This window comes from Podarcis erhardii (assembly GCF_964252035.2).
Source record: "Podarcis erhardii genome assembly, chromosome: 15".
Classification (NCBI taxonomy): domain Eukaryota; kingdom Metazoa; phylum Chordata; class Lepidosauria; order Squamata; family Lacertidae; genus Podarcis; species Podarcis erhardii.
This window is the reverse complement of record NC_138505.1, coordinates 17,349,320-17,370,344: the sequence shown is the minus strand read 5'-3', so window position 1 is coordinate 17,370,344 and position 21,025 is coordinate 17,349,320. Positions and strand designations below refer to the sequence as shown.

At 45.4% G+C, this 21,025-nt stretch overlaps 1 protein-coding gene across 1 annotated transcript; it reads left to right on the top strand.

Moving 5' to 3' along the window:
* The first annotated feature begins 7,292 nt into the window (after positions 1-7,292).
* On the top strand, positions 7,293-17,203 carry LGALS12 (galectin 12). The gene is made up of 9 exons (XM_081842084.1): positions 7,293-7,506; positions 8,951-9,039; positions 10,143-10,353; positions 10,460-10,579; positions 11,874-11,912; positions 13,052-13,078; positions 13,180-13,268; positions 14,447-14,609; positions 16,587-17,203. The coding sequence occupies exons 1-9, from the start codon at positions 7,441-7,443 to the stop codon at positions 16,779-16,781; spliced, it is 999 nt and encodes a 332-aa protein (XP_081698210.1). The 5' UTR covers positions 7,293-7,440; the 3' UTR covers positions 16,782-17,203.
* The last annotated feature ends 3,822 nt before the right edge of the window (positions 17,204-21,025 follow it).

Genomic DNA, 21,025 nt, shown 5'->3' with positions numbered 1-21,025 from the left:
ACCTTGGCCATTCTCCTAAGACAAGAGGGCCCCATTGATTTATAGTAGAAAAACAATTCTCAAAGTCATAAAAAGGGAGAATTACATATGCTGCCCCAAGGCTGAGAAAACACCATTAGGAATGGGGAAGATAATACCAATGTGCCTCCCAGTAAAATGAGCCAGATCTTCTTTCTAAGGTTCAAAGGCCAAGAGCAATGGAGAAGCATCTAGCTGGCTGTGAAAGGAGGGGTGCAAACTGAAGAGGCTTCTTTTAAAAGCTGTTTTACTGAGTTCCTTCCTTTTTACTTTGAAAAGCTTTATTCTTTTAAGAAGCTACCTATGATAAATGTATGAAATATATTAGCTTAAATATATTGGCTTAAATGTAATTATGCAAAGGATTTAAGGAATGCTAGATTCTTATTTCATATGGTTGTAAGAGTTGTATTTATCCTGAAATTAAGTCAGCCACCAGCCCCCCCCCCTGCCAGACAGAAGACGCCATCTAAGCAGTCTTGATATATAGTTGTCAGGCATTTTGTTTAGAAACATTAAATGAAGGAAATCTTTCAATGTTGATGTGAAACTCAAGATCCTTGACATCTGTTGAACATAAAAATGTAAGATTAAACATTTGTTTTAGAAGGCAATAGGGCAAGGAGGGCAAGAGGTGAGCTGGTAATTAAGATTCCATGTAAGATATATTATTACTTATATGTCATATATATAGCTCTTTGTCTCCCTTATAAGGGCAAGGAAGTGGGTGTATCTTTTGTGGGTGTATCTTTTGTGATTGGTTCTAGCAAACAGCCAATAGGAATTTCAACCAGGCTGATTGGACAGAGGCAGCCACAGGAGGAGCAAAGGGGGCTGGATTAAGGGAATATAAGTGCTGGCCAGAATGGCAGGAGGCCAGGCCAGAGCTTGGTAACCATGTACCACTGTGCCTCTTATTTATTTGTCTGACAAATAAATTACTATTTTAATTTCTCTATTGCTGCGTTGAATATTTCATTCCAGCTAAGCGTTAACCACAAGCAGGGTGCTACAAACTCTCAAGAGAAGGATTTATGAGCATTAGGAATGGAAACCATTCCATGTCAAATTGATTAGATATAGCTTCGCTCCTCACTTTCTGCATATCATGTGTCAATCTTTCCATGACAGCGAGATGCTAAAAACTCTTATAATAATTTCGTGGTCAAAAAAATCAGAGGACATTTTCCAGCCTCTGACTTTTGTTGATCTGACTGCAACCAAAAGGACATGGCTAAGATCTTTATGGAAAGTTAATTTAACAGTAATGATAACAACGACAAACAACAGCAACATAAAGGGAGGACAAGGGGCAGAAGATTTAGAGCTCTGCACAAAAGACCCAGGACTCAGCCCCACCACCCCTGCCCAGGCTACCTGCAAACACTCCTGGTAGTTATCAAGGTACCAAATGCTGGATTAGTCCTAGCAGCATGGCAGCCATCAAGGGAAACTTGCTCTTCCGTATGACCATCCCTGCCATGCAACAGATTGGGCGATCAGAAACCACCATGCTTCAGGTTCGAGGGGGCAGATGAAGTGCTGAAGGCCTGTCAGAACAGTACCATTTTCAGAAGGGTTCCCACTATGCAGCAAAAATGGCAGCATCTTGTAACAGCTTAAAGACACACTATCAGATGGACAGAATGTCATCCTGAGTTGGGTGCAGCAAGAGTTCTTTAGATTGTTGGTCCTAGTATAGGTGGGAGTTTCAGAAGACCAGCACAACTCCTCTGCAATGATCAGCCTAAACATGCACTTTCCAGAAGGGCAGTTAGTTCTAGGAGTCTGCTGAAGCAAAAATCAACAGTAGGCCTTGTGACACCCCTTAGAGACCGACCAGTTATGCCACGGAAGAAGACCCACCACTATTTTCCAGGGACAGTCCCTGTTTCTGATTTGATCTTGGAAGGTTCCACTATCCCTTAAAGGTAAAGGGACCCCTGACCATTAGGTCCGGTCGTGGCTGACTCTGGGGGTGCGGCACTCATCTCGCTTTATTGGCCGAGGGAGCAGGCGTACAGCTTCTGGGTCATGTGGCCAGCATGACTAAGCCGCTTCTGGAGAACCAGAGCAGCACACAGAAACGCAGTTTACCTTCCCGCCAGAGCTGTACCTATTTATCTACTTGCACTTTGACGTGCTTTCGAACTGCTAGGTGGGCAGGAGCAGGGACCAAGCAATGGGAGCTCACCCCATTGCGGAGATTCAAACCGCCGACCTTCTGATCGGCAAGTCCTAGGCTCTGTGGTTTAACCCACAACGCCATCCGCGCCCCACTATCCCTTAGGATGTCCCTATTTTCATTGTAGAATTGTTCGAAGGTATAGAGTTATGCAACCCCCGAGCCAAGGATATAAGCAATTATATAACCTTTAGAAGACATCTGAAGGCAATCCTGCATATGGAAGTATTTTAATGTTTAATGATTTATTATGTTTTTATGTAAGTTGGAAGCCACCCAGAGTGGCTGGGGCAACCCAGTCAGATAGGTGGGGCAGAAATAATAATATGATGATGATGATGATGATGATGATGATGATGATGATGATAGAATAGGACATCCCTATTTTCATCAGGAAAATGTTGCAGGGTATATGCAGCAGAAGTTTTCATGGACTAGTGCCCACTTCACCAGATGCATGCATCAGACTAAAATGGACAGGTGAATACATGAAAGCTCATCCCATAATAGAAGCTGCCAGTCCTTAAGCCTTAAAGTTCAATGTGTATAGTAGGGTTTTCTCCTGTCTTGTATCCTGTCTCCAGTGGTACCTTGGTTGTCGAACGGCTTAGCTCCTGAACAAATTGGCTCCTGAACGTTGTAAACCCGGAAGTAAGTGTTCTAGTTTATGAACATTTTTGGAAGCCAAACTTCCAACATGGCACCTGTGGCTTCCGCTTGAGTGCAGGAAGTTCCTGCAGCCAATCAGAAGTCACACTTTGTTTTTCAAACGGTTTTGGGAGTTGAATGGACTCCCGGAACGGATTAAGTTTGATAACCAGGGTACCACTGTACAGGACTGTCCTGTATGTATTTCATGTCTCCTCAATCTCTCTCTCTCTCTCTCTCTCTCTCTCTCTCTCTCTCTCTCCCAAGTTAGAGATTGTCTCCAAATGCAAGGCTGTGTGAAACCACATGCATTTAAGCTCTGGGTAGCCAAGCACAGACAGATTTACAAATTCGTGTGTGACAAATTCCAGAGGGGCTATCCTGTTAGGCTGCTATATTGGATTGTTTTAAAGTCACTTCAGCACTAAATGAAAAAGAAAAAGTCCCCCACCCTGTCCTGTATTTTGCCAGAACAAAGGTGGGAACCCTAGTACAGTAGTGGGTGGCAAAATTTAAGACAGCTTTACTAGGTCAGAAAAACAGCAGCAGCTGGGAATTCACAAAAGTGGAGTCCACTGGCCTACAAATAACACAGGCTTATGCAGAGGCATTTCCTCGCCTTAGCTTTACACGTGTGTAGAATGAAGTCGTGTTCTCCTAGGAAAAGCAGGCCTGTATTATCAGAGCTGGATGCCTGATTCAGCGGGAACAAAGTGCCTACTTTCTATCAAACGGTCTCAAGGTTGTTTTTCCTGCACAAACCGTTCTTGACACATTCTTAATGCAGCCTGAGTAAGCAGATTCTCCTAACGGTACCCGTTTCACACACTGTTTTCGCATTTCTTCACATGTATAAATCAATGTGTTTATCCACCACAGGCATCACAAGCCTTCAGTTGTCCCAGTGAGTGTAGATAAGATTGTTAGCATCTTTCCCAGTTCTACCTGATGAGCTCTGTGTATCTCGCTACCTTGCATATTCCACCCGCAGAAGCCTTGTCCTAAACAACTCGCTCTGTGGGTGTGGGTGTGGGTGTGGGTGGGTGTGTGGATGTGCAGGCGCACACGCTATATCACACCACTGACACAGGCTAAGGGCTCCTCCAGCAACCAATTTCTAGGGCACATTCATTCTGATTTGCTTGCATAAAGCTCAGCTGGCAGAGCATGAACCTCTTCATCTCAGGGTTGTGGGTTCGAGCAAAAGGATTCCTGAATTGCGGGGGTTGGACTAGATGACCCTTGTGGTCCCTTCCAGCTCTACAATTCTGTGGTTCTACATGGAGGTTAGACTGTATCCAATGTTGGTAAGCACTCGTTCTTATTTGTATGCAGTTGTTATTTTATTATATTTATATATTTTAAAATTGATATACCACTTGATTGTAAAACAAAGTAACGACCTCAAAGCCATTTTCAAAAAGAAGTGAAACGACGACAGTAAATATGATTTACCCGCAGTGTATTTATTTATACATCTTCCCATTAATCATTCATCTGTTCCACACTTTCCAATGTGTTTCCAAACTGCAGAGAGTCCTGGCTGTTCAGGTTTTTTTAATGTGGATTTGTTGCACTACTGCAACAGACACTTTAAAGGACTTTAATTGTGCAAACCAAAAGTTCTCTGCACGTTCTTGAATCCGTCCCACAAAACAGTGGTAGTCTGAAGGCAACCCCCTCCCCTCTGATTTGATTGGAGTAGGGAGCACTTTCATATACTGTAGTCAAGGAAGCATGTAGTAGCTGCAGTTCTTCACAGAGAACATTGTACATATTATCACTCAAACTGTGGATCACACCTCCAAAGCCTGGCTGACAATCACACATCCACCTTTAGAGGTTATTTTCAAACTATGCTGATGTTTTACGTGCACATCCTTCCCTTCCTCATTAGCTGAGTGTTGCAGCTCAATTGCAAATCTGGCTACAGTCTAGAATCATCAGGTGACATCCAGATTTTGTCAGACTCCAACTTCCATCACCCACAACGATGGTCAGAGGGAATGGGAGACATAGTCTCACTGCATCTGGAGAACACCACATGGGCTACCCCGATCTAAATTGACTTTAGAACCAGCAGGCAGGCAAGCTTATTCAAAGCCTCTGCCTCATCCCCTGTTATATCAATCATCCAAAAAAGATGTTATTTTATTTTATTTGGTGGCCCCAATATAACAGTGAAGCAAAGAGTTGCAGGTGCTTGCCACACCTTGGAAATTTGGAATAACATTGCAGCCTAGTGGTCAGAAAGAGCAAGTGAAGGTGGATTTCACATAAATGACTTCTTAATTCTCCCACTTCACATAATCAATGCTGGGCATTTTTAACATATCACAGAATCATAGAGTTGTTGAGTTGCCTCTGTCCTTCACATTTGAACCCATTGGTTCAGGACCTACTTTCTATCAAACTGTCTCAACCTGATTAGTGTGAGATATGAGTGCGATGGGTTGGCCTCATCAGTGGGAAAGATCATCATGTCTCACTGGTCAGCTACTGCCGCCCTTAAGCCAGGCAGCCCCCAGGCGATGAAGGGCTGACCCTCCACTGTCCACCTGCTTCAGAGGGTGCTTGGAGCTCAGAGTCTCACTCAACAAGCGGACTGAACTTCTGCACCAGGCAAAAAAGCAAAGAAACAACTCCTCTTGTGCTTAGCAAGCTTGAACATCAGGACTATGTACCCTGGCTTGTCTACTGACCAGTTGCAGGTCAACGACTGGCAGAAGACAGGCATCATTGACCGTGAACAGAAAACACTCAACGTTGACCTTGTCGCTCTGTAGGAGACCAGACTTGCCGCAAATGGCTGCCTCCAAAAGAACAAATAGATCAGTTCTTATATGTGTAATGTCCAAATAGAAGCTTTTTGTGTTCCACGTATGTCTTAGTGAATACAAGTCTCAAGCGTAACTACTTTAAGAAGCAGTACTCGCAAAAGATGAACTTTTCTTTGTAATGTTCCACAGCTGCCTTTGCAAAGTATGCAGCTGCTGTATGTAGGTATCAGACGAAGGATACAAAAGATCTTAACATAATCAAAATCCTACCATTTTCCAATTTCTAGGGTTTTGGGGGTCCCCACCCCCAAATTTATACAAACCAAGGAACTTGACCAGGCTGTCAGGAGGGTCCTGGACTGTGAACATCTATTCCTGCTGGGAGATTTCAGTGCCACAGCAATAAAACCATTAAAACAAGGTTACCAGGCGTCTCCATTTCCTGGGGGCAGTCCCCAGATTTACAAATCAGTCCCCATACAAACTCCATTGAAATTGAAAAGTGTCCCCGGATTCATTGAAAAAAATCAGGTAACCTTACATTAGGTAAAGGTAAAGGGACCCTGACCATTAGGCCCAGTCGTGGCCGACTCTGGGGTTGCGGCGCTCATCTCGCTCTATAGGCTGAGGGAGCCGGCGTTTGTCCGCAGACAGCTTCCGGGTCATGTGGCCAGCATGACTAAGCCACTTCTGGCGAACCAGAGCAGCGCACGGAAACACCGTTTACCTTCCCACTGGAGCGGTACCTATTTATCTACTTGCACTTTGATGTGCTTTCGAACTGCTAGGTTGGCAGGAGCAGAGACCGAACAACGGGAGCTCACCCTGTTACGGGGATTCGAACTGCCGACCTTCTGATCGACAAGCCCTAGGCTCTGTGGTTTAACCCACAGCGCCACCCGCATCTAACCTTACATTAAAAACCTGTTAAAAGAGTTCCTTGGGAAGACAGACTGGTTTTTAAACCACTCTGGAAACTGTAGCTCTGGAAAGGCATTAGGCTCTCTTCATAACTCTCAGCACTCTTAACAAACTACAGCTCCCAGAATTATTTTGGGGGAAGAAACCAGTACGGTTTATGGTGATATCACAGTGCTTTAAATGTATGGTGTGAATGTGGCTTATAATGACTCAGTCTGATACAACCCAGTGTTTAAAATAGCGCCTGGGAATCTGGTCAGGACTTTCCCTTGCATTGTGGACAAAAATCCCTCTCCGAACTGCTGTTTCCCCAGGGAAGGGAGCTGCTGGCAGCCCCCCCCCCCCCCTCAACCTCGGGGTCCCCTGCCTAATTCCTCTCCTCCCTTCCCTGCCAGGCTGCGGTTAAAATGACAAAACATAAATTTGTGCCTTTAAATGCGTAATCCAGTTTGGCACGGAGGCACCCAAATGTTGCAAGACCTTTAGGCAGGCAGCGGAGAAATTCCCACCCCGTGGAAAGGCAGAGCTTCTTGCAAAGCTGCCTGCCTGAGATAAGCCGTTCCTCAAACAGGCAATAGAGGGGGTGTTATCCTATCATCTTATCTAGGTCAGGAAAAGCCTCGCTTTCCGTGGGTCACTGAGCCTTTTGAAAGCCAGGTGGTGGTAACATTTCACGGAGAAAGCTAATTTAGCGCTCTCTCTCTCTCTCTCTCTCTCTCTCTCTCTCTATCCCTGTTTAGGAAGCTGATTGGATAATCTCACTTTCTTTGGAAAGGTTTTTTTAAACTCAGCTGGGTGACTCATATCATGTGATCCCTGCAAGTTTTAAACTTGCAAAGTGGTGCGACAACTGTAAGGGAAATTAAGGAGAGAACATTGACAGCTGACATGCCTTCCATGGATCTTTCGCCTAAACCAGAAGATTATATCTTGCAGGGTCCTGTTTTCAATCCAGTGAGTGATCATTTTTATTTTCTGCCTGCCCGGATGAGTTGTAGATACTGTTGGTGGGAAATACCCTAATTTCATAATCAAGAATAATTCTAAGGAAGGGGAGGGAGAGAGAGAAGGAAGGAGAAATAGTCTGCCATGCTACCTTTCTAGGTTTTAGTGGACAGCCTGGAAATGTGATTTTTTTAAAATAAAAAAAAGTTAACTAAACACCTGTTTGCTTCTGAGTAAGCTGTGGGCGGCCCATGCAGCCAGCTGAGGTTAAGGCTGCCAAATGTCTGGTTTAAAAAAAGAACCAGGATCTGCAGAAATTTACAAGCAGGACAAACTGCACTTGGCCACAGGTCAGAAAACTGTGTTGTTCATTATGTTACGTAAAGCTGATTTTAAATAAAGAACAGCTGAAGGGCCCAGCTCAAAAGGAGTGGCTTTTAAAATGGTAGGCTTGCCATTCCATTTTGTTTTTCAATTAGCCTTCCTCATGTGCTTCCAGCTGATGCTGAAACTCTTTCCCCCCCCTGCCCCCATCCATGCTGAAGCAATAAATTAATTGCATGACTGATTTGTCAGCCCAGAGAGCATCACCCCAGGCTCTGTGTTCTCCTGGCACTTAGAGAGGTCCAACTGCAGACATCCCGCACCAAGCCTGGCCTTCGTTTGCAGCCTCCCAGCTCTGCAAAGTGATATTGCTTGTGCCCTCCAGATGTTTTGGACTACAAGTCCCATCAGCCCCTGCATCATATGGCTCTGCCGGCTGGGTCTGATGGGAGTTGTAGTCTAAAACATCTGGTAAAAAGGTAAAGGACCCTTGACAATTAAGTTCAGTTGCAAACAACTCTGGGGCTGAAGTGCTCATCTCACTTTACTGGCTGAGGGAGCCGACGTTTGTCCACAGACAGTTTTTCCGGGTCATGTGGCCAGCATGACTAAGCCACTTCTGGCGAAACCAGAACAGCGCACGGAAACGCCATTTACCTTCCCGCCAGAGTGGTACCTATTTATCTACTTGCACTTTGACATGCTTTTGAACTGCTAGGTTGGTAGAAGGCAACAAAGCCGTCAAAGGCATCCCTTGGTCTCCTAATTGTTCTCCCTTTGCATTTGACTTGGGGTGGGGGAGGATTCCAGCGTCAAGAAACTCACCCATCTATTTCCTGACCTGGCAGAGGAGGGCAGCATTGGAACTCAGGATCTTGGTAGCCTTCAGGAGTGAATGGAGGACAAGCATTAGCTGGGATATGGTGTCTCGCTGCCATCTGACCAGCAGGCTCTGGATTCCAAAATCCGCAACCCCATCGCGGTTGGTTCACTCTTGGGGCATTTCTGGAGCATGTGCAGAGTGCCGGCTGAACCAAGCACCTCTGTAGCACTGGGCAGGAAGGGCATCTCGTTTGCTCAGCCAAGCCTTTAATACTTGACTCTGTGTGCGTCTGTGTCCATTTTTCAGATCGTTCCTTACATCACCTCCATCTTTGGCAGCTTGGCCCCCGGGAAAATGGTTTCCATCCAGGGAGCAACCCCATTGGAAGCAGAAAGGTAAAAATAAAATAAAAATCACATTGTTTAAAGAGAGGAGGACTGAGAGCTTTTGTCTTTCCAGTGTGTTAATCTTTCCGGAGGAAGGAGAAAGGAAAAGGGGAGAGGAAGGAGACTTTCCTGCTGAATCACGCCAAGGATAATGCCAAGGTTGCAGCTTCAATCCCCGTATTGGACAACTGCATATTCCTGCATTGCACAGGGTTGGACTAGATGATCCTTAGGGCCCCTTTCAGCTATACAGTTTGATAATTCTATTATTCTGCTTCTGGCATAAGTCATTTCCAAGAAACCACGTTGGGCACAAAAATGAGGGCAGCCCCCAGTCATTTGTCCCCACCAGAACTGGTATTTGAAAGCAGACTTCCTCTGAACATGGAAGTTCTCTGCCTCAGAGCCATGGATAAACTTCTATCGTCCTCGTTTTAAGTTAACGTCTGATCATTTTTAGTGCTCTGTTTAATTTGTGTTTTAATCTCGTGTGTGCTTATTTTGCACAGTATTTTCTGTTGTAAGTTGACTTATTTTGGCATAAAGTGATGGGGGGAAATGAATGAATGAATAGCAGTGAGCACCTCTTGCAGCAGTGAATTCTGTGAATTAGCTCTGTGAAGAAGTCCGTACATTTTTCTGTCTAGTACCTGCTGCTACCCACAGTTTTGGCCATAAAGGTCTTAATCAGCACAGGTCATTCTGGCTCCCTTAACCACCTTCTGTCCAAACCTCAGACTCCTCCAAATAAATCAGTTGGTAAACTCAAAACAGTATTTTGCCAGCTCCATATGAAATTTAAGAATAGTTGCAGGGTGCTAAACAACAGGTGCTAAAAACATATTTAACACAATTCCAGTACAGATGCAAACTGACTAAGAAAGATCTTGGAAGAGGAGAGTCTTCAGTAGGTTCTGCAAAGACAATTGATTATGTAATACAAGTCGATTTATTTGTAATAACCTTGACTTTGCTTTATGTTCTGTGATCTATATTTCACTGAATGAAACAGGTTTTTTTGTTTGATGTCCTCCATTTAAAAAATAATAATGAAAGGAATTCACTTCTTTAAATTATTCTTCCTGCTCCCCCCCCCCCCCCTCTTGATTCAGGTTTCAGGTTGACTTCCAGGCCGGCTCCAGCTTGGCACCGCGGGCTGATATTGGCCTCCACTTCAACCCCCGGTTCCGCTCGCGTCCCTACACAATCTGCAACTCTCTAAGCAACGGCCTCTGGATGGAGGAGGTGAAATTCCCCCACCTGCCCTTGAAAAGTGGCGACTCTTTCCTACTGCTGTTTCTCTTTGAACAAGATCACGTGAAGGTGAGGAGGTTCACAGAAGAGATGCCTGGCTGCTGGTCCAGGCAAAAGGCCCATCTAGTTCACAATCTTGTTTTCACAAGCTAGAGTTTGTGTTTCTCCTCCTCAGGTGAGCGTAAATGGACAGCACTATCTCCAATACATGTTCAGCTTGCCACTGGACCGAATGAACACGCTGAGAATATCTGGCGATGTCATCCTGAGAGCGATAGCCTTTTTCCCTAAAAATGTACGGCAATGTATTGAGCACTTTTTGAATCTCTGTTTAAAATATACATATTGGGGGGGGGGCGGTATGAGGGAAACATCAACCGCTGAGGTTAATAATGAAAGTATTTCTTCAATCCAGACTCATATAAATTAATATGAGTGCATATATCCAAACAGGTATCCAAATAGGACTGCCTAGAAAGGGCAGTGAGATGATAGAATCTTAAGAGTTGGAAGGGACCCAGTGGTCATCTAGTCCAACCCCCAGCAAGGCAGGACCACTGAGGCATGGGGTGTTTATACTTCCACATATTTCATATTCTGTTAAGAGTCAGGGCAGTTCAGCCAATATGTATGCAAGTATTAATGCCTAAGAAGTTAATAAAATTAGGATCCAGAGTGGGGTTTTCTCCTCCCTCCCTGATATCAGAACTCCGTTTTTTTGCGAACTAAGGCGATTAGCAGTAGGTTCTATAAGTATTTATTGATGCAAATGATATAGAATTATTATTTATTTTTTTTAAAAAACCGAACTTTCCTGAGGAGAAAATTTAGAAGGAAAGCGAGTGTGACAAAGGAAGCAAACTACATCATGGGAGAGGCCTACTTCCCAAAGTGTTCATCCCACCTTTGACCTGTAGGTGGAGCTGTCACCCAACCAGAAAGCCCTGTGGTGCCAATGGTGGCTCGCTCACTGCCACAAGTTGTGGGGATGTGGCTTCTAGCTGGGATATCTGTAAAAAGAATGGGAAAACTCAAGGACGAGGCGGCCTGCCACGTGGCTAGTAAATGGAACCACAGGCAGTGTATTTCTGATTTGTGCTGGCTGGGGAGAGTTAAACACTGGGGGAAGGGGCTTTGGGTTCCTGCAGGCATTTGGTTGGCCACTGTCAAAATAGGATGTTGGAGATCAACAACAGTCTCCCCCAACTGGGCACCCTCCTGATGTTTGGGACTAGAAAATGGCTAGGGCTTAGGGGAGTTGTAGTCCCAAATATGTGGAGAACCTTAGTTGGAGGAGGCTGCTGTGTGCTGTCTTTGGGGCAATAAATAAACCAGACCCACATCCCATTGAGGCTTCCCAGCCCCATTCCTGCAAAAAAATAATAATAATCCAGGTTTATGCAAAGCTTCAAACACTTGCATTTTGAATTATGCAAGGGGAGTGGTTTGCATAAGATGCTAAGGGAAGCCATGGGGCTGGGAGAGTGCCCTGGGTATTCCCCACATTGGAAGCTCCTGGTGTCAGATTTACAACCTGTTGTTGATCCGTGCTGTGTCTTGTTCTGTCCTCTCTCTCTTCTTGTGTGCAGCCTTTTGATATCTACAGAACAGAATACCCTGTTGCCCCAGTAAGTATATATTTATTTATTGAATTTACATTCCTCTTTGCTCCCCACAAAGCCCACGGTGACAAGCAGAGGTAGTATTTTAAACAGTAATCTCCCTCTTGGATTACTGCAATGTGCTCTATGTGGGGCTACCTTTGAAGGTGACTCAGAAGCTACAACTAATCCAGAATGTGGCAGCTAGACTGGTGACTGGGAGCAGCCACCAAGACCATATAATACCAGTCCTGAAAGATCTACATTGGCTCCCAGTACATTTCTGAACACAATTCAAAGTGTTAGTGCTGACCTTTAAAGCCCTAAACAGCCTCAGCCCAGTATACCTGAAGGAGGTCCAGCTCCAAGGGCCTTCTGGCGGTTCCCTCACTGCGAGAAGTGAGGTTACAGGAAACCAGGCAGAAGGCCTTCTTGGTAGTGGCTCCCGCCCTGTGGAATGCCCTCTCAGCAGATGTCAAGGAAATAAACAACTATCTCACTTTTAGAAACAGGTAGGTAGCCATGTTGGTCTGACGTAGATGAAACAAAATTTAAAAAATTTCTTCCAGTAGCACCTTAGAGACCAAGTTAGTTATTGGTATGAGCTTTCGTGTGCATGGGTAGCATGCCGTCTAATCAAGCAGTGCGTAAGTTTGTGTGTGAAAGCTCATACCAATAACTAACAGTTGGTCTCTAAGGTGCTACTGTGAGGAATTTTTTAATTTTGTTTTGACTTTTAGAAGACATCTGAAGGCAGCCCTGTATAGGGAAGCTTTTAATGTTTGATGTTTTATTGTGTTTTTATATTTTGCTGGAAGAGAGTAGCTGGGGCAACCCAGTCAGATGGGCAGCATGCAGTCTAATCAAGCAGTGCATAAGTCTGTGTGTGAAATAAATAGTAAATAAACATTGGGGAAGCACCACAGAACAGCTCATAAAGGGGGAATATGTGGGTGGTCCTGCGCAAACCCACTAATAATGCACTATTATGACATCTGTGACATGTTGCAGAAGATATCCCCACCCCACTAAAAATAACATCTTCAATAGTCCCAGTCTCCCTCTCCCGCCTCCTGCCCAATTCCAGTCCCATTTTCAAGCCAGTGCATAGGAGTCTTATCCTGATTTATCTCCCCCCCCCCCACTTTCTTTATTTCTTTCCACAGCATCTGTTCAAGAGCAGAGCCGTTTTGGTGAGTCTAAATACACCCGTTGCCTTTATTTTCTCCAGTGGCTTGGTGGGGTAGCTTCTCCAGCAGCTAATTTGCTCCTTGCTCTTTCTCTCCCTTTTCAGGAAGTCCCCCTTTCCCATCTGCTCCCTGAGAGCCTCAGGCCGAGAGACACAATGACAGTGAGAGGCTTGGTGTGTCAGGACCCCAAAGAGTAAGTAGAACACACACACACACACCCCTATCCACCCCCCTTTGCACTTGCTGCCCACTCTTTTGTGGTAGATCTTACAGTCGGGGCTTGGCAAACAGGGAGAAAAATAAATGCAAAACTCTATTCTGTATGATGTAGAAATATAAGGAGCTGCTTTATAAGTCAGACCGCTGGTCCAGCTAGCTCTGTATTACTGTGTGTGATACAATTTACTACCCACTCTCCACCCTAAGGTGGAATTGTTTCCCTTCTTTCCTTTCCTTTTTCCTTATTTCCTTGTTCCCCCACTTCTCTTTTCTTCTCTTTCCTTCCCCCCACCTCTCCTTCTCTTTCTTTTCTTTTCTTTTCTTTTCTGTGGTGTCCTTTATCTCATATACCCGTCTTGGTTATTACTGTTATTACTATTGGTTTTGTTTTAATGCACCTCTCTCCATTGGTTTGCTCTGTGTGTGTGTGTGTGTGTGTGTGTGTGTGTGTGTGTGTGTGTGTGTGTTGCATTTTGCATTTACAGTTGTACCTTGGTTTTCAAACGCCTTGGAAGTCGAATGTTTTGGTTCCTGAATGATCGAAAATTGGAAGTGATTGTTCCAGTTTTCAAAGGTTCTTTGGAACCCAAACGTCCTACATGACTTTTGCAGCTTCCGATTGGCTGCAGGAGCTTCCTATAGCCAATCAGAAGCTGCGCCTTGGTTTCCGAACATTTTGGAAGTTGAACGGACTTCCTGAATGGATTCCATTTGACTTCCGAGGTACCACTGTATTGCTCGTGTGGTTTCTCATGGACGGCATAAGGGTGTTTGAGTGTGTGGTCACATCTAAGGAAAAGTGCTGTCTTCCTCCCATTTGCTTTCAACCTTTTGTTGTTGGGGCAACTCCTCCTCCCCCCTCGCAAAAAAGCAATGACGAGACAGCACTAAGATGTCTGAACTACATGACAATGACAAAGAAGGCTATCTGAGCTTTATTTAATTAAGAAAACAGATAAAAAAATGGAACAAATGCTTGAGTCCTAGAACTTTGGTTCCACCTTGGAGACCATCCCAAGGAATCCAGAACAATTCAAGAATCCCGAGATAAATTTGGATGCGGAGGACGACAGCTTTGGAAGGCCCCCTTCCCTTGCAGCCTGTTTCCCAAATTACCTTTATTAACAGATCCAGCCTTGGTGACTCTTCCAGGTTCTGCATCAGCTTGAAGAAAGACCCTTCCCACATCTCCTTCAGCTTCCGCGTTTGCTTCATGGACCAGACAGTGTCATGGCGCTCATTTTCGGACAGAGGCCAGGAGTCTGGGGGGACAGTGGCCGAGGGCTTCCCCTTCCACCCCCAGCGATACTTTGAGGTAAGAAAAGACGTTGGCCGTCTTAAGTTCCAGTTTCCCAGGAAACATCAGACAGGCCTGGTTCACGTGATATACTGAGAAATATGCTCAGGGAGGCAGTGGTGGTGTCAGGGTTAGAGTTGTGGTTAGACTAGGAAATGGGAGACCAGAGTACTATTCCCCACTCAGCCACAAAGCTCACTGGGTGTGACTTTGAGGGCCAGTCACTCCCTCTCAGCCTGGCCTGCCTCACAGGGTTGTGGTGTGTTGAGCATAACATGGGAGCGGGAAGGAGAACCATGTAGGAAAACCTTGGATAATTGTCTTTTTTTATCCTTGAAATACACATATATTCTAGTACACCCTAGAATAGCAAGTTCATTCACCACTAGCCCTCCCTTTTGCCCCTCCTCACTCCCTCCGCAAGGGTTGCCAAGTCAGGTGCACGCAGGGAAGGAGCCGAGAAGTTTATGAGCTACATTGCTAAAGAGTTTTATTTCTAGTTACGCAGACAGAAAATAAACATGCATGCTCTCTCTGTGAAAACAGAGAGCAACTGAAACAAAGGAACAGGAAACCAGTAACATCACATCCGTCTCCTGTCTTCCGTGAGACTTCCAATAGTCTGGAATGCCTCTGGAATGCAAAACAGAGTCTTGTGAGCACTGCACAGTGGCATAAACAGAAACCAACATCCCAGACCCTGAGATTTCAGGGCCCAGACCTGAGATCTAGGGACAGCCCCTGGTGAAGTCATGGGGGGGGGGGCTCTGCTAATTCGTTCTCTGTGCTCCTTCCCACCCCTGAGCCCTGGAGATGGAAGTTAACTGGGAGAGGGGAGGAGGGCAGACCTTCCCCCTCCCCGAGTGTCTATGCTATAGTTTTCTCTGCATGCATAAACCCTTATTTATTAACATGATTGTCCCTTAGGCCTGTCTGAATAGGAATCACAGAATTGTATACAGTTGGAAAGGGACCCCTTGGGTCATCTAGTCCAACCCCCTGCAATGCAGGACAAACTGTCCCTGGGTGGGCTCAAACCACCAACCTTCTGCTTAACTGCCAGGTGCACCGACCCATTGCACCACAGGAGAGAAAGGTCTTAGCCTGTCTATGGGAGGATATGGGAGGATAACAAAGAAAGAGCCATTCCAGCCTCTCTTGAGAGGGAATTTGGGAGCAGCCACAGAAAAGGCTCATTCTCAGGTCCCCACTAACCATGACTCTGATGTTGGTGGGACTGAGAGGATGTGCTCAACCAAGGATGTTAGCACTTGTTTGGGGAGGTACAGCCTTTCAGGCTGCCTGGACTCCAAACAAAAACATGTGGACACATGAGAGCACCCACCCTATAATAATGCTTGGGAGAAAAGTTGGACTTTGTGGCACCAGCCCCCTGGAATGCCCTTCCTTAGATGTGACACAACACTAAGAGCCCATGCTCAAGTTGCAGTATGCTTTGCCCCGGGGACAGAACGTAAGAAGAGATTCTTGCATTAGGCCAATGGGGTTGGATAAGGTTCTTCTGTAGAGAAAATGTCCTTTCACTCGCTCATAGGGTATTGCGAGTCGTATAGGGATGTGCCTTTCCTTTTTGATTTTGGTGGCTCTTGTTTATGATGGTCAAGCCAGACCTTTTGAGGTCAGTTTTCCTTTTTAGGCGCTCAACCACTGCCACGATGTCCTTTCGTCTATCAGGTTAAAATGAGCAGATAACAGCAAAGGTTGCTAGATCCATAGTAGGGGCAATCAGAATAAGGGCCACTAATTGACTGCTGATTCAGGACTTTAAATTGTGCTCTTATATCAAATATCCTTTTCTGTGTATAGTGTAATGTTTTACTGTTGCTATGGCCATTGGCTAATGCAAATAAAGTTTTATCTATCTATTCGGCCAATGGCCAATCTCGTCCAGCACCCTCTTCCGACAGGCGGCCCCAGCCAACCATTTGTGGTCCTTGGACACGCCTTCCTCGCTAATGCCTTTTTCTCCCCCAGCTGCTCTTCCTCTGCCAAGAAGACCACCTGCAGCTGGCCCTGAATGGGACCCCCCTTGGTCCTCGGTGCATCCCTCACCCCGCCACTGACGCCATCACGGAGCTGGCTGTGGAGGGAGACGTTGTACTTTACAGCACCCAGGTTCGGTCTTCTCTTCCGAATTGCAGCGCAGCTGCTTTGAAGATCCAAAGATAAGAACTGACAAAGACAAGCAAACCCATGGACCGTTCCTGGCATGGATTGCTTCAGAAGAAGCGCATGTCTGAATGCTCCGCACGCATAAAAGCTCCCCCACCCAGCCTATAGCATTGCAGAGATGCTGAGTCTCCATTCCATCTCCCTTCTGCTAGCTTTCCATGGGCGGGAAGTTTTTGGTGTCGGGGGAGCCATTTCTTTTCACGGTCTTCTCACACAGACCCACCCACTCACTCGCCATCTGCCTTATGAAGTAGCAGGAAGACCATATTTTCTCTTTCTGCGCTGAATGTTGGTTTCCTTGGAGGAACTGCAGGACTTGAAGCTGTTGCTCCTCCCCTTCAGGAGAAAATATATGCTGTGACCATACATCACCCTCCTGTTTTAAATCTCTATAAGCATTAATAAAAGCACATAGTGTATACCATGATTATTATTTTTTATGCCATCCTGGCCTTCAAAGAAACTTAGTAGCAACAGGAATTAAAGAATTACAGAGCTGGAAGGGATCCCAAGGGTCATCTAGTCTGACCCCTGCAGTGCAGGAATCTCAAAACACAGTCCCCCCATCCAATTTGAAACCATATGAGACCCTGCACCAACCTATTAGTATGTATTTCATTAAATCTATACACAGGCTGATAGTTGTTGCTTTTCAAACAAACGCTCAAAACAGTCTACAAATATATAAAACCATAAAATTATCATTAAGAAAAACCAACAACAATAGTTTAAGACTTTCTAAAACCAGCAATAGACTAAAAACAGATCAAAACTCACACCAACTTTCTAAACATCTGGATAGGGTTGTGCTCGTAACACTAGAAGTCATGGACATCGGATGTGGCTGAAGGTTGGAAGATTCAGGACAGATAAATGAAAATTCTTCTTCAATCAGCACATTGTTAAACTGTGGAACTCCCTCCCACAGGAGACAGCCACCAACTTGGATGGCTTTAAAAGAGGACTGGGCAAATTCACGGAGGAGAGGACAATCAAGTTTAGTGTTGATTTTAATTATTTTTGCATGTTTTAAGTACTGTACTGTAGTTGTTTTCACGGATAATTTCTGTTGCTGCATTATTTTTGTAAACCACATTGAAATTTGGGGGAGGGTGTCACAGTCAAATGGTATATACATTTTATTACCAGTAAATAAATAAAGTTATTGGGCCATTTCCTCTGATATGAAGGAAGTCTGGGTGGCCTAGTTGAGAGAGAATGAGAATTGGGGGGTTACTTGTCAGATCCAGTTAGCAGCAGGGCTAACAGTTAGCATCAGGCGCTGCTGTTTCTCCTGATTTTAAGACGTTTATCTGTAAAAAAGAACAGCCACCATGTGAGAACAAACACGGAAATTTGATAACAGGTTAATAACAGTTTCTAATCTGATCTGGCCAGTTGCAAAAGGTCAGGCTGGAAACAAGAGCTCCCTTGACTCTGGGCGATTGTGGCATTGGGAGGTGGAGATGGGTGTCACCTGATTTTTATTTGATGCACAGCTTCTGCGACAGGCGAACAATGCATCCATTACAAGTCCTCTTCCTGAATTATGCACTCTGGTAGTCGGGGAGCAACGACAACACTTGGAGGTTGCTTCCGCACGACTTAAGAAACTGAATTGTCCGGAAGCTGTGTTTACCTGAGCTCAAATTCTCTCCGTGACAACGGGTGCTTTCACAGGTCTGATATTGCCTTTTGGAAAGAGAGGACTATAGTGTTTGGCCATACTTGTAATGATTTACAGACACGCTTGGTGGAGGTTCAACTAGAACTGTCCCAGAATCCAATGCTCCTGCGTGTGGTGTCCAGAGAAGATACTGGTGGCTTTTTCTAGGGTCCTAAAACTCAGAATTGCAGAGTTGGAAGGGAGAAATTGCTCAACCCTCACCAGTGTATTCAGTGCTATTCTTCTAGAAAAAAGAGGTGCTGGAACTCACCATGAACACCTCCCTTGTTCTCTCAGAATAGCAATGACGCCCACCTGAGAGGTGCTGGGACTGAGTTCCAGTGAGTTCCTGCTGGGGGGAAAGGCCCTGGGTGGATTCTTCCTTTGACACAGAGACTCAGCATCACCAGCAAGGAGCAAGAAGAATCACTGCTAGCTCAGACATCATCAGAGTGTATGCAAAGTCATTGTTGTTGTTTAGTCCTTTAGTAATGTCCAACTCTTCGTGACCCCATGGACCAGAGCACTTCTGTCTTCCACTGCCTCCCACATTTTGGTCAAACTCATGCTGGTAGCTTCAAGAACACTGTCCATCTGTCGTCCCCTTCTCCTTGTGCCCTCCATCTTCCCCAACATCAGGGTCTTTTCCAGGGAGTCTTCTCTTCTCATGAGGTGGCCAAAGTATTGGAGCTTCAGCTTCAGGATCTGTCCTTCCAGTGAGCACTCAGGGCTGATTTCCTTAAGAATGGAGAGGTTTGATCTTCTTGCAGTCCATGGGACTCTCAAGAGTCTCCTCCAGAACCATAATTCAAAAGCATCAATTCTTCGGCGATCAGCCTTCTTTATGGTCCAGCTTTCACTTCCATACATCACTACTGGGAAAACCATGGCTTTAACTATATGCAAAGTTAGGAATTAATAAATAATAATAATAATAATTTGCCCTATTGTACATCACTTCACACTTACATTGAACCACATCTGGCATTTAATACCCAGTTAAGAGAGAACCTTTTGGAGTTTAGAGAGTGCTCTTGTGCAAAGGTCTGCTTGCAGAATTCCTACAGGCATCTGGTCAGCTACTGTGAGACCAGGACACCGGACTAGATGGGCCAAGGGCCTGATCCAGGATGCTCATCTTATGTTCTTATGAATTCCTTTCATTTTTACTGTCCACAAATAATTCTCAGTACCCAGTGCCAGTGTGAGAGCCAGTGTGGTGTAGTGGTTAAGAGCGGTAGTCTCGTAATCTGGAGAACCGGGTTCGAGTCTCTGCTCCTCCGCATGCAGCTGCTGGGTGACCTTGGGCCAGTCACACTTCTCTGAAGTCTCTCAGCCCCACTCACCTCACAGAGTGTTTGTTGTGGGGGAGGAAGGGAAAGGAAAATGTTAGCCGTTTTGAGACTCCTTAAAGGGAGTGAAAGGCGGGGTATCAAATCCAAACTCTTCTTCTTCTTCTTCTACCCTTAACATACTACAGTTCCCAGGATTGGGGGGGGGGGGCGGAGGGGAACCATGACAGTTTAAAGCGGTTTTGTGCTGCTTTAAATGCACAGAGCTGATGGGGTCTCATCACCTAAGCATATCAAGTCAAAATTATTTATGGGGAAACTCTAAAACGGGGACATGTTTACTTCTGATACCCAAGACGTATGTTGTGCACTTTACCTCATGACAGCAGCCAGCACAGCACAAGTCAAGCCATCAACGGGAGTTCTGTACGCAGTCCATTTACACACCTGGATCACTCGGGATTGATGTGCTTCCAGTCACAGCCAAGAATGTCTCTCCCTGCGTGCAAAGGACACGCTTCATTTACTCTATTCAAAGAAACGCTGTTGTTCCGGCGTGTTTATAAAAGTTGGCGGGTTGAATTTTGACAGCATAAAAGCCTGCTGTAAGGACGGCTCCGGGTTTAAATTTCAATTCTGTAATGTGTTGCAGAGTTACTGGGGACAGACGTTACTTTCGCCCTGTCACCACAGCCTTGGGAAGGGTCAAATTGCTTGCCCATGGAGCACTTTGAAGAACACAAGAAGAGCCAGCAGGATCAGACCCACGGCCTATCCAGCAGGATCAGACCCGCTGGCCTATCCAGCATCCTGTTCTCACAGTGGCCAACCAGATGCCTGTGGGAAACCTGTGAGCAGGACACAAGAGCCCTCGCCCTTCTGTGATTTCCAGCAGCTGGTATTCAGAAGCGTGGCTCCCTCCAAATTTGGAGGCAGAGCATAGCACTGTGTCTGTGCCTTTGACAGCCCTCTCCTCTATGAATTTGTCCAATCCTCTTTTAAAGCCATCCAAGTTGGTGGCCATCGCTGCCTCCTGTGGGAGGGAGTTTTATTGTTTAACTAAGTGCTACCTGAAAAAGTCCAACATTCAGCTTCACTGATTGCCTCCGACTTTCAGAGTTATGAGAGGTGGGAGATTTTAGTCAGACTATCAGCTTTCATTGTGCAATGCATAATTTTATAAACTTCAATCATGTCACCTCTTACTCGTCTTTTCTATAAATTAAAAAATACCAATTGCTGCCACCTTTCCTCATGGGAAGTCTCTCCATTCCCCTTTTCCA